This window comes from Pogona vitticeps, chromosome 14 (genome assembly GCF_051106095.1).
Source record: "Pogona vitticeps strain Pit_001003342236 chromosome 14, PviZW2.1, whole genome shotgun sequence".
NCBI classification, from domain to species: domain Eukaryota; kingdom Metazoa; phylum Chordata; class Lepidosauria; order Squamata; family Agamidae; genus Pogona; species Pogona vitticeps.
This window is the reverse complement of record NC_135796.1, coordinates 17,662,735-17,675,602: the sequence shown is the minus strand read 5'-3', so window position 1 is coordinate 17,675,602 and position 12,868 is coordinate 17,662,735. Positions and strand designations below refer to the sequence as shown.

At 44.0% G+C, this 12,868-nt stretch overlaps 2 protein-coding genes across 2 annotated transcripts in view; both read right to left on the bottom strand.

Moving 5' to 3' along the window:
* Positions 1-12,868, bottom strand: part of GPN3 (GPN-loop GTPase 3) — a 184,093-nt gene that overhangs the window by 41,342 nt on the left and 129,883 nt on the right. The window lies entirely within an intron of this gene.
* On the bottom strand, positions 963-12,522 carry P2RX7 (purinergic receptor P2X 7). Its single transcript, XM_020802688.3, has 13 exons — positions 12,271-12,522; positions 10,903-11,035; positions 10,059-10,130; positions 9,345-9,417; positions 8,973-9,069; positions 8,557-8,637; positions 7,628-7,757; positions 6,975-7,111; positions 5,110-5,203; positions 4,793-4,858; positions 4,179-4,295; positions 3,770-3,868; positions 963-3,111 (listed from the first exon to the last, which is right to left on the bottom strand). The coding sequence occupies exons 1-13, from the start codon at positions 12,393-12,395 to the stop codon at positions 2,626-2,628; spliced, it is 1,710 nt and encodes a 569-aa protein (XP_020658347.3). The 5' UTR covers positions 12,396-12,522; the 3' UTR covers positions 963-2,625.

Below are 12,868 nucleotides of genomic sequence, written 5' to 3'. Positions count from 1 at the left end.
GCTTCTCTGTTTCGGAGGCCATGTATAAACATTTGTGCCCCTGCTGCGCCTCTTTCGCTTACGGCCGGGAGAAGTCCACGAAAGCGCACATCAAAAATAGATGTATATCAAGTTAGTCTTTAAGCTGCCACTGCGTTTTGTCTTTTTTTTAATTTTATTTGAATTTTGAAAGGTACAAAGGCTTTAGAGGAGGCAAACAAGAAGGAAGAGAGAAAATAGTCATCCTTCTCCGAGCCCTAATTTTCTCGATTTTGCTACGGTTCTATGAGGAGGAGCCATCCAGAAGGAATAAGGAGGCTCTATGTGCCTCTCTTTGGTGTTGAGTCCTTGAATTGATTGGAAAGAGAGTTTTCAGAACAGGTATTCATGCAGAGACGCACATCGGATAGACTCCTCGGAGGAGGAAAGGGAGGAGTTCCAGACAGAGCACTGTCGATTCAAAAGCCACTGCTGGGCTGTTCTGTGTTTTTCTCCATTAACACGTTTTTCTTTGTTCGCAGAAAGAGAAAAGACGTTGGAAATACAAGTTAAAGGGGCCGTCAGCTTTTGTGTAGCAGCTGGCAACTCCAGCACGGACCTAAGACTTTTCGATTTAAACCCAGCACTTGATCAGGAATCGTTCCCAAATTGTGAATCCCAGTTTTGCCCTGACATGATTCAAGGCAATATCTACCCCTGGACGGTTCTTGGACTGGCTCAAGACAAGCCAGAATGAAAGCTTTTGCTAAGAAGGATTTTGTTAATGAAGAACGAAAGTCAGAGGTTCAAAGATGATCGGATGCCTTCAATAGGCAGGCTGTTCTGCAGGTTTTTTTCCCCCACAGACCTTTTGTCCAGTTAACGCTTGTACCCTGAAAATATGACCCGATTAACTACCTGGAGAGCTACCTTTTGCCCATTCCTGTTTTAGAGAGAAAAGCTGTTGTGCAGGGGAAAAAAATTCAACAGATGAAAAAGTGGTATATTTTCATACAGACTCTTTATTATCCGATGAATTCAGAACAAGAAGAAATTTAATAGGAAAACATATTTATTTATTTTATTTCTTCCACTTTTATACCACCCAATTCATGCAAAGTGCGACTCTGGGCAGTTAACAAACAAGTCGAGGACAAATTGGATAACAGTAAAGAGACAAATGATAATAAGAACAACATTAAAATAAGAACGAAACGAGCCAATAAAATAGGATAGGAACAGTCATTCCCTAAGACCAGCAGCCGTGGCCCAGCGGGCACCACCATTTGGGCAAAATTGGTTAAAGAACGGCAAATTAAAACATGATGCCAACCTGCATCTCGTTAGTTCCAGAAGCAAATAAATAATATAGTAAAACACAGTGCTGAGATGTTAGTGCCATTTTGTAATCAAGGCCTTGCCCAGTTCCTTGTTTTACCGTTTCTGACATTTCAACACGCACATCAAGCGGGAAGCCCCTTATAGCACCCTTTTCTGCACCCAGTTAGGATCGAGTGATACTAAAATAAACCGTCCTTTGAGAAGGGGCAAAAAGGAGCGGAAAGGCACCGAAGAAAGGACTGTATTAAGCAGGGCAAGAAGAATGTCGTATGGATGGCAGGGGAAAACCATGAGTGCAGAATCAAATACTCCATCAGTAAGAACCCCAAATTAATATAGGAAAATATCTTAAATGACATTAAACTACTTTGGTCCCTCTAGAGCAATTTCTGCATGGGTGGGGTGAGTTCTCTCAGGGTCTGTGATAGAGGTTTATTGCCTGATCCTTCCTTCTGGAGGTGCGGATTTAAGCAGCAAGAAGCCCAGTGGAAATGTTTCCCTCCCCACTCCTTTAAGAAACGAGTTTCTGGAACGGAACTAATGCACAGAACTGGATCCATGCCCAGGAGAGGCCGCCGGCCGAGACAACCTGGGTCAGCAAGAAAACTCCTTTGTTCCTTTGTTTCTGGTCAGGAACCAAAGAGGGAGAGCGAGGTGAGCGAGCAAGGAAATTAAAAAAAAAATCAGGCTTAGTTCCAGCGCGTGAAGAGCTTGAAGTAGAAAAGGAAGAGAAAGTGCGTGGGCCAGCCCTTGTGAGAAGCCCCTTTTGTTGACTTTTGGACGGCTAAGAAGGCCCAGAGCGATAGAAAGATCTCTGTGCTTCTTTCCTTTAGGTGAACCATCTAGAAAGTGAAGATGATGGGACCAGAAGCCCGCCTTTGCGGGACATTGATTGTTTCCTAGAAGTGGCTTTGCATTCCAGGGTCTCAGCCCCACCGTTGTCAGGATCGTCCTGACTCCGTTTGCAGCCAGGGACCGCCTGAAAGAGGTGTCCCAAAAGGGGAAATCAGCTCAATCAGCTACAGGACCACGGCTCCAGCGCATTCGATGCTTTCATTTTGATCCGCTGCAACACTCTTGAGTCTCCCTCCATCCCTATGTCCTTAAAAGACGGGGAGGAAAGGACTAGCCCAAGGTCAGCCCGTTGATTTCACGGCTCAACAGGGACACAAACCTGAATCTCTCAAGTTTTAATCCAACACTCTTAACAACCGTAGTTTAAAATCTGATCAAACCATATTCTGGGGAAATACAAAAGGGAGGAATTGTATTCTGCCTTATCCCCTCATGGGCTTAGGCCATAAGACAAAGCCTTTTTGCAAAGCATCACTTCCTCCCCTTAAATCCGCTGTACTCGTCCTTCTCACTGGGAAACGCATCTCTGATTTTCCATCGGCAGCAGCTCGGTATCACGGCCCTTTTTCCCAAGTCAGGGTCCCCGAAGCGCCACTGAATATACTGCTCGTAAGCACAGTGTCGAAGCGGCCTGTTGGGATCGTCCCCTTTCAGGTCCAGCAAGGGGTCTTTGTAAAGGAGGGCAAACTCGAGCGTGGCTCTCGACAGGACCAGTTGCTGGAACAAGGCGGACCTGGTTAGGCAAGGCCCGCTCTTCCTTCGGCAGCACAGCTGCTCCGAGTAGGGCTTCGCGGGGCGGCACTGGCCACAGCCGCACCAAGGAGGGCGCTCGTGGGAGGAAGCGGTGGGCCCCAAAGTCCGGAGGGGCTGCCGTTCGTGGATCTCTCCAAGTGCGACGACGTCATCCGGACGTTTCAGCGGGAATCTAGCGGGATAAGTCAGATCGCCTGGGCGTCTCTGCATTCAAGAGACAATATGTGCAGGATGTAAGTACCACACTATTTCTGTTTCCCCCTGTGTAGTGGCAGGGACAACTCTCCTTTAATCATCATCATTAGAGATGGGCACAAACCCAGTTCGGCGGTTCGTGCTGGTTGATTTATAGGCCCAACACGTGTTTGGAGTTTCGAAGCCCCGCCTCCTCCAGTGGGCATCCACTCAGAGGCAGCGGCTTGGCTTTCCTGCCCCGCCTCCTCTGAGCACTGCCCTCGGAGTGGGCGGCTACTGGAGGAGGCGGGGCTCTGAAGCACCGAACACGTGTTTGGCCGATAAACAAACTGGCATGAACCAGAGATGGTCATTACCACCAAAACCGGTAGTTTGTGCCCATCTCTAATGATCATCATCTTAGAACTGCAGAGTTGGAAGGGGACCTTATGGGTCATTAACTCCAGCCTCAAGGAGGCAGAGGGAGGAATCAAACTCCCAACTCCGTTGGTTTACTGTGACTTTCAGACCAGCCCATGGTCTGAAACCTGTATTAAAACATTTTGTTTGTTCCTAAACATATATGCACGCACACAGGCAACTGAAGAAAGGCTCATATTTGATAACTGCTTATCCTTAAAAAAAAAACATGCACACAAATATATTAAAACAGATGATCCTAACTCACATGAATAATCTCGCCTCCAGTGTTCTGTAAACTGGTTTTCAGCGTTTTGTCGACCATCAAGATGTGCGGTTCGTCAACGTAAGACACGTAGAACAGCGTCTGTTCGGTAAGAGGAAAAAGAAAGACATGTTCATCTTTTCTCCTCAATGTGTGACTGAAATGGCCTATAGTTCAAAGGTATTAATAGGAAACGATGCAGCGTGCGCACGGAGAGGAATCTAAAGACTGAATCCAGCATTTGCCACTTTGGCAATGGTGGAGCAGATCTAATATTTGACTAAGCCACAAACATTTTTCAGTGAAGGTGAAATCTCGCTATTGAATCCTCCCAACATTTTATTGTACTCTTGCTGTCCTCAGCTGGGTCAACATGTACTTGTAGGAGGTCACGATTAACTGCCTCGCTTACCCATCTCGGTCCTGACACGGATTCGCACTTTTTTCGATAATAATATTCCTTTACTGGATCGGATTTGAAGCAGGGGAAGGTGTATGACGTAATGAGAAAATCGACAACTAGCTGAGCCTGTGAAGGAAAAATAAAATTTATGTTATTTTATTATATTTTTAGGGTGGGGGTGGGGAGTTGAAATGGCTTGGCTACAGGAAAGTACGAAATTATACATAATAGAGCATGAGTCGTGCGTGGAAAGAAACTATCACAACAACAACAAAAAAATGAATTTTCAAGAAAGCTTGAAGTTCCAGTGTGGTTTGATGGACTTAGGACTCTGGAGAACAGAGTTCAAATCCCTGCTGTTTCGTGTAAACTCCCAGGGCGGGGGGGGGGGGGGCAAGGAGGTGGAACTCGTAAAAACCACTCATTAAATATCTCACTGGTCTTAAAAGTGCTGTTAGGGTTTGTTCTCTGTTGGTTCCAGCTTGTTGGCACAGAAAACACACACAGATTCCCGGAAAGGCAACTGTTCATAAAAACCAAATTAAAGCAGGTAGTGACTCGCAGTTCTCCCCCCTGAGGCCAAAAGATTAAAAAAATAATAATAATAAAATCCAATCTCTTACCAGGCCAAAGTAGGAGAGCGCAGAACCTATGTAGACCAGAAGCTCAAAGAAATCAAATTTTCCTGCCTTTGGAAAAAGGAAAAAAGAGAATCATTCTTTTTTAAAATATGAGAAGAGGGCATTTGCTCCTGTCTCTTTGAGAAGGGCCACCTTTTTATTAGATCCGGGGTCTTTAACTGTGTAAAGGTAAGTTTGCCTTTGATCCAGCTGATAATGATGAGTGACGGGTCCTTGGTCCCTAACCTTTCTGGTTTTTTTTAATTCAAGATGTAAAACCAAAAAGTCAATCAAACAAAATAATACCAGGTTGTATTTACCGTGCCAAAGACCAGGATGTCAAAACGTATGCCGTACGCTTTGATAAGAGTTCTTCCTTCTGTTCCGTCAGCTTGCTTGTAATACCGGGCAAATCTATAAGGACCAGACAATAAAAAGCTGTTAGAATATTGGAATCAAGTGAAAAGGAATCCCCCTTGGGCAGGCTGAGAGATCTTCTAATTCAGTATGGTCCCCAAATTTGGGTCCCCATATGCTCTTGGACGACAACTCCCAGAAATCCTGGCCAGCACAGCCAGTGGCGAAGTTGTAGTCACGAATATAATAGGACCCTATATTTGAGAGGGATTGGTTCCAAGCCTTCTATGGATACTAAAAACTGCTGGTAATAGCAAACACTATATACAGAATGATAAAAGGACACACACACACACACACACACACACACACACACACAAAATAGAAAACAATATTTTCACCTGTACTACCAGACTAGGCCTCTAGAGGCACTGGTGACCGTGCTATGTCTTATTCACTCACAAGCATTCATAGCATGGTTAATGGCTCCATCTAGTGGCTGGTTTTGGTAATACATATGAAAAAAATTATTTTAATATTTTTAATATTTTCAGACTGTGGGTAAGTGAAACTGTGGATACGGATCCCGCACTACCGTACATGGGGATTCGAGCCTGGGAAAAATTGTTTTGACATACATTTTCCTGCAACCAGCACTGGGGTCAGAAAGTCAGAGTGTGTCTCACATGTTATGCCCCGTTAATCACCAGTCGGGGACTGGGCAAAAAGAGGGGCATTCCCCACAAGCTCTGCCAGTTGGAAAAGCTAGTGGCACATGAGTGAAGCTCTCATCAGAGTAAGAGATTTTGTGTGTGTGTGTATGTGTGTGTGTGTGTGTGTGTGCGTGAGAGAGAGAGAGAGAGAGAGAGAGAGAGAGAGAGAGGGCTTCCAGGAGCTGTTGATTTCCTTTCCTTGCCATGCAGTATCTATAGCCATTCCCAGTGTGGTGTGTAACAGATAGAGTGACAGGCTGGGAAGCCAGAGATCAGGGTTCGAATTTCTGCTCAGCCACGGAAACTCACTGGGTCTCCGCGGAGCACAATCTTCTTTAAACTCGGCTCTCCAACTTCGGAAGCTTTTGCAATTTCCTTTTGTGGTATCACACCCACGGCTGAGTCACTCGCCTACCAACAACGCCATGTTCTCGTGGCTTCTTTCCTGCTGTTTAACAATTGGATGCACTTTGATCTCCTGTTCCGTGATTTACGACCGCAGGCTGAAGCATGTTTCGTGGGCAAATACATGGCCTCCCTCTCTCGAGGCCTCGCATCTTGTAGGTTGCATTTCCCAAATCTAGCGACGCAGAGCAGCAATTTCTGCAGGAAAGACCTCGCCTCCAGAGTAAAACTGGAGTAGTACTACCTGGGTTTACATTAGGGAGAGACGTCCCATAAGATCATCCTGAGCTTCTTCCATTTAAACTCGACCGGCGTTAAAATCATCTTCTTGAGGACAAAGGTTCTAAGCCAGGAAGTGAAAGAGGAAGCAGTTTTGTCTAACAAGACTAGAAAGGCGAGATCAAGAAAATGTCCGAATTAAGAAAGTCTGGCATGCGGCAGTGGTGTGACTGCTGTTGTACGTGATCCGTGTGTACAAAATGTCCCTGCCTACCTACTTTTATTTTTAGCACTGCCAAACCTAAGTAATTTCATGGGAATCTGGGAGGAAAAGCATTATAAATGAATCCTGTTTGTATCAGAGTATTTATGGAGCTACAGTAGGACCCCCTGTCCGTGGGGTCAGTATCCACTGATTAATGGAGTATTGAAAGTATTCTACATACACAAGCAGAACGTTGACGCAACAGGATCTTTGCTGACCTCCTTACCTAAAATTGTAGCCAGGGTACAAGGCTTCGCTGGCTTTCTTGTCATCCAGGCGCCGGAAAGCATACTTCGGTTTACAGCGATGAAGCCACTTGTCAAGGATACAGTCCCAGTTAATTTCAATGCCCATGATGCCACCCTTGAAAGAGAGAGTATGAAGTATATTTTTAAAATCACCAGGGTAGATGACTGTCCTCCTTGTGTTGAACATTAGATCATTAAGCTCTTTGAGGAAGGGGAGTGTCCTTATATGCAGTAGGACCCACCTATCTGCAAGATCAGTATTTCCTGATTCAGTTATCTCCTTGCTGAAAATACAACATTAAAAAATAAAAGAAACAGCTTGTCACTCGATCATATGTATTTTCAGGTTGTATTTACCAGAACTGGTCACTAGAGGGAGACAGAGACCATGCCATGTTTAGGATCCCATATTTCCACTTTTTTTAGTAACTGTGGCTACCATAATCTTACTGTACAGGGGAAAAAAATACTCAGAAATTCCTCAAAAATTTCTGCAAGGTACTTAACAGGCAACCAAGCACCTGCTGGTTAAATTCTGGTCCTTGTCGCCTCCTTCCTTTCAGGAAGCAGCCACGGACAAGAAGGCACTTAAGACATGTAGCATCCAAAGCCAGCCCATAATACTACAGACCTGCACAGCCACCTCTGAAAAATTCTCTCCTGCTAGCTGGAGAATATCTCCTAGATGAAAAATCGGACAATCCGGAGCCGTTCGCTTGTTGTATTTGCAGGAAACATTGAATTCTGGTGAAATATTTCTCCTGCAGGAGAAAGGAAACAATTTTATTTGCCCGGTTACACACAAAAAAAACTAACTTTATACATTCCTTCCCGCCACCTCTCTCTCTCCCTGCCTCATACTTCAGCGTAACCTTTTATAGATTATAATCTACTTTAGCGGATTCATCTCACACTGACTGTTAGTCTTAAAAGTGCCGTAACACTTCTGTTTCTATTTGATTACACCTCGCTCTTAACAAGATCCTGCGGCATTTATATGTAACATTTGGCAATTAAATCAGAAGTGAATCTGTCACATCCACTTTCTCCTATTGAGCATTCATGAGAAAACCTGTCAGACAGGAGTGGCCCACCACCTTTGTAATTTGACCCCATTGAGGAAACAGATGAAATTCTGGAGGATTCTGAATTCTAGTAGCTTATATAAAAACCTTTGGGGGGAAAATGATCACAGTCCCCAAAATAGAAGCCTCCTACAGCCAGTGAATATTTAGAATTTTCTATTTGTGAAACGGATATTTCATCCAACATTTTGTTCTGTTTTCATATGTCCGACGAAGTGGACGCATCCACCAAGGCTCACGTTAAAATAGAATAGTCTTTAAGCTGCCACATGTTTTTGTCTTTATTTTTTTAATTTGTTAAGTTTATTTGGATTTTGCCTGATATCCCAACAAAATACTCATTGATTTGCTAGAAAAAGGGAAATAGGAGGAAACGGCCCACTCAGTCAAGCATCCCCCCCCAAATCCCCCACGAATCAGATGGTATAAAAGTTTAATCACTAAATACATTTTAAAATGCATCATTTGTACTTACGTAGTATAGTTAAATTTGGGGAAGTGGATGTTGTTTTTTATGAGCACGGTAAAGTTTTCGGCACTCCTCAGAATGGCCGGCCTAACAGAAAAACCAAGATATGAATTTTTTTTAAAAAAACTCTATTTGGTGATTTCCACAAAGATCATCATGCAATGAGCTGAAAAGTTGTTGTGTCTTTAAAACTAAATAGTTTGGAAAGCTTCCCCCAAAGAAAAACTTATAAATGAGATCCATAGATTTTTTTTTAGAGTATGAGTACATATATATATCAGTGGTTTTTATCATTATTTTATACAGATGAGTGGTTTTATCCTTATTCCACAGTGTGGAAATGTTGGTGGGAGGAAAATGAATGAGAAGGGAAAGAAGGGGGGGTGGGAACAGTTAAGGATAAAGAGTTCTTGGTGTCTTACACTGGCGCACGTTTAATAGATTCCACCGGACACCAGGCAGTGACTTCACAGGTTTTCAGTGTCGTGTTGTACCTCACACATCTGCCTGTCTGAATTCCTACAAAGGGAAATAAATAAAACTTTGACTCAAGGAATGTTATATCAAAGTTTCTTTCTTTTCCCTTTTTTACCCCATGAAGCAGAAAAGGATGTGTGTAACTTTTTAGGTCCAAGTCGCTCACACATAGCCGACGGCTTTAGGTCTCTGGCTGTGGAGCCAGAGGTTGGGAGTTCGAATTCCGTCCCCAGGCCACCTTGACTGGGGCTGGACTGGATGACCCCGAGGGTCCCTTGCAGCCCTGCAGTTCGAAAATTATTATTAAACACACATACCGTTACCCTGGGGGTCCACACGGCCTTTCGTACAGCTTCTGTCCGTTGAGCAAACAGCTTTGGCGAGGGGGAACTGAGCAAAAGAGAGCCACAGGAAAATAAATATAAAATAAGGATTGAAGTGTCTGGCCATATGTATTTTATTATTTTAGGCTTCTGTCTACACCTGCCTCTGCTGGAATGGGCAGAGAGAAAGGACAGGGAGGGGGGGAAGCTGAGATGGAGCTGAAATTGGGGATACGGCTGAAGGTCACTCTTAACGCTTTCCTCCCGGAATCTGCCTCCCAGAAAATCTATTAGCTCTATATTTGCTTGTGTTTTGTCCTTTTTAGTCCTCCCCAGTCCTTGTACTGCTAAGAGGGTACTGCCATAAGCGGGAAGTATCATCAGATTTAGGAGAACTCCAATTATTTGCAGAAATAAAATAAAAAAAAAACAGATTTATTTGCATAAATAAAAACACAGATTAAATCAGCTTCTGGCAGATTTAAAACAAACAGAGGATGTGAACAGGGAGAGGCCTAGATGCCTCATGACAACTTTATTTTCTCTTTCTCTTTTTGGTAAGATGATGATGACTCATCCACTGACATAAGGTCCCCCCTACTGATGAGACATTCGTTCCCCAAAAAAAACAGCTTCTGCTCTTGAGGTTGCCAATTTCCACTGCCGCCCCTGCACGCAATGAACAGATCAGTTGTGAAACACTTTTACCTCCGGGCAAGCGCCTTGGATTTGGTTTTCCGTCATGATGATGTTGGTGATCACAAAAAAGGAATCTATTCCCTGAAAATTAAAAAAAAAAAAAAGAAATTAAAAAAAATGGAATTCACACCATCCCGTGCACTGGAAATCAAACTCTCCCAGACTTCTACAAATTTTGTGTGTTTTGTTTTGTTTTACTGTAATTTCCAAAACTTAGTTGCCCTAAATCAGATGTTCGTGGATGGCAACCCCCAGAAATCCTGGCCAGCCCAGCTAGTGGCGAAGGCTTCTGGGAGTTGTAGTCCAAGAACATTTGGGGACCTAAGGCTGGGAGCCACTGCCCTAAAGACAGCGGCTGCCAAAGGCAATTAACAGCAACTAATTAGCTGTTCTTCATCTTGACCGTCTCCCAGTCCGCTCCCCACTAACTGGAGGACAGCGCATTACCTACGGACATTCTGCTGCCTGTAGTTGTGTTCTGCACTGCAGCCAAAACTCTGCTCAAGACCTGGGTTCAAATCCCAGGTAAGCCGGCTCAAGGTTCACTCAGCCTTCCATCCTTCTGAGGTCGGTAAAATAAGTACCCAGCTCATGGGGGGGAGGGAGGAATGTGTAGCCTACATAATTAAATTGTCCAGGGAATGCTTATGCTTTGTGTTCTAACAGGTCGGTCAAACTTAAAATGCAGTCACTTTGTTGTATTTCAGTGCCCCGTATAATCTCAGGTCCTGAAGGATGGGCTTACTTAGCTTCTGAGTAAATCTAGATTTGTTTGTGCGCAACATGGGAAATCAGCCGCTCAGATCACTGGGAACCAGAGAGAGCTGGGCTCCAGCTGCGAAGGGCGACTCACCTGCATGGGGATGGTGTATTCCGCTGTGTCCCAGATCCTCGTGTTTGTCTGCGACACGCCTTTCACTTTCGTGTGCACTGAGCTGATGACAGTGTCTTTCTTCTGATAGCGTCTGTCGGTGATAAGTACAATGCTGGAGAGACATAACGGAAAAGGATGGAGTGGCTGGCTTTTTCTCTGGACTTAGGTTCATTCTTGTTATTCTGTTTATGGATGTTGTGCCCATTTCACAGATGCAGAGGACTTCAGCTCCCTCTCAACCATGTGCCGTGTCTCCAAATGGATAAGCCTAAGGACATCCAGACCTAATCCTGTACCTCTAAAATAAGCTTGATCTCTGTGTTCTGGCCACTAACGTGATAGGAAATCTGTGTCCGTCGTGTGTCTCTACTGCAGTCCTCAGCCTCTATAGCTGATGTTTTAAAACAACGTGCATATTATTAGTTTAAGGGATAACGTGGCATTTGACTGTAGGGTATCTTACTTGCCAGAAGCATATAAGGGACACTTCTTTTGCTCCATTTATGCAGAAAGTTTCTCTTTAAGAGTGTCTGTTTATATCACGACATGCCTTTGGAGTGGGTGGAAAGATCGCATACCAAACTGACAAAGCGGTGCTTGTGCAGAAGAAGGGCGCTTCTGGTGTTAAGCACACACCCAATTAGAGGCTCAAAGAAATAAACGAGAACAACATTCGAGATAAGCTCAGTGCCGTCTTTCTCAACACAAGTGGAAAAGTTGCTCAGCTCCTGGAACAGAGTTCGTTTTCCACATCCCAGCCCACTCGGCCACCTCTGGCCCCTGTGAAGAAATCCGGAGATCTAAAAAGCTGAAACCACAAATGTCTGCCCTTTGGCTAAAGAAAGATAGGAGGGTAACATGGATTTTTTTTTTTTTGAAAGAACAATCTGCGCTTCTTTGAGAACAAGTTCTGCTTTCGTGCTGCGGGTCTGAAAGCCGCAACAAGAAAGGAAAAACGGCTAGGAGATTGGAGAAGGAGGAAATAAGAGTTAAATCCTAGCATACTCTTTCCAAAACAAATCTCACTCTAATCAGTTGTCTACTTCTGTGAGTTTTGAATTGTCATGAAAATATCGCTCTGGAGTTCTAAGATTCTGTGACATGAAGCATGATGTTATTGGCTGCTACTGACATTTCAAACTTAATTGTCTGGTGCTGAGTAAATGAAACGTACCAATACAGTTGATACACAGCAGTACCGTACTCCTATGAGCGTCAAAACTGGAAGGCAATCATTGCATCTCGATTCCAGCCTTGATTGTTGACATCGATATTTTATTGCAATACAAATCCCATTCCTAGCCTAGTTCGGTGGCTTCTCTCTCAACTTTTCTCTTTCTCACTTACCAGACATAAAGGAAGACCACTGTATGGACAGCCCACTTGAGACTCCCGTAGTAAACGCTCTGGATCCGCACCACTTTGTTGGTTTCATATTCGCAGACGTTCTTCAAAGAGCAGCATGCCACCATGGCGGGAGGGGGGAAAAAAACACACACAAGATCTTACAGAGCACAGCTCCTTACAAAATTGCAGCTGCTTGGTCTGGAGCCAGACAGATACACATCCAGCAGCGCCTGAAATACACGGCTTAAAGGCACAGGAAGTAGGAAATCAACTGAATGAATGGGTCATGGAAATTTCATTGTAGGGATTGGTCTTTTCAGTTTTCAAAAAGGAAGCACTGTCACATGTGAAAAGCAAAATAACAATACAAGGAGAGACCTTGTTATGGTTAAGTTTCGTCTCTCCTCGTTGCTATATTCCTGTTTGCTTAGAGTTTAAATTCTTGTTTTAATCTCAGCAAAGATTTGAAAACACACAAACAGACTGAATCTGGGGTGTGTCTGAGGCATCGGCCAAGCATATGTTCTTTTTCCGTTGGATAAGAGAATGAACCTTGGATATAAACAATCAAGAAAAGTCCAAAGAATGCAAACTGTTT

Bases quoted from the DNA above. Each gene is read 5' to 3' on its own strand.
- P2RX7 (XM_020802688.3), bottom strand. From the start codon at position 12,395: ATGGTGGCATGCTGCTCTTTGAAGAACGTCTGCGAATATGAAACCAAC. The intron at 10,131-10,902 runs GTGAGTCGCCCT...TTTAATTTTCAG, and splicing joins AATACACCATCCCCATGCAG to GGAATAGATTCCTTTTTTGT. The intron at 8,638-8,972 runs GTAAGACACCAA...TTTTTCTGTTAG, and splicing joins TCTATTAAACGTGCGCCAGT to GCCGGCCATTCTGAGGAGTG.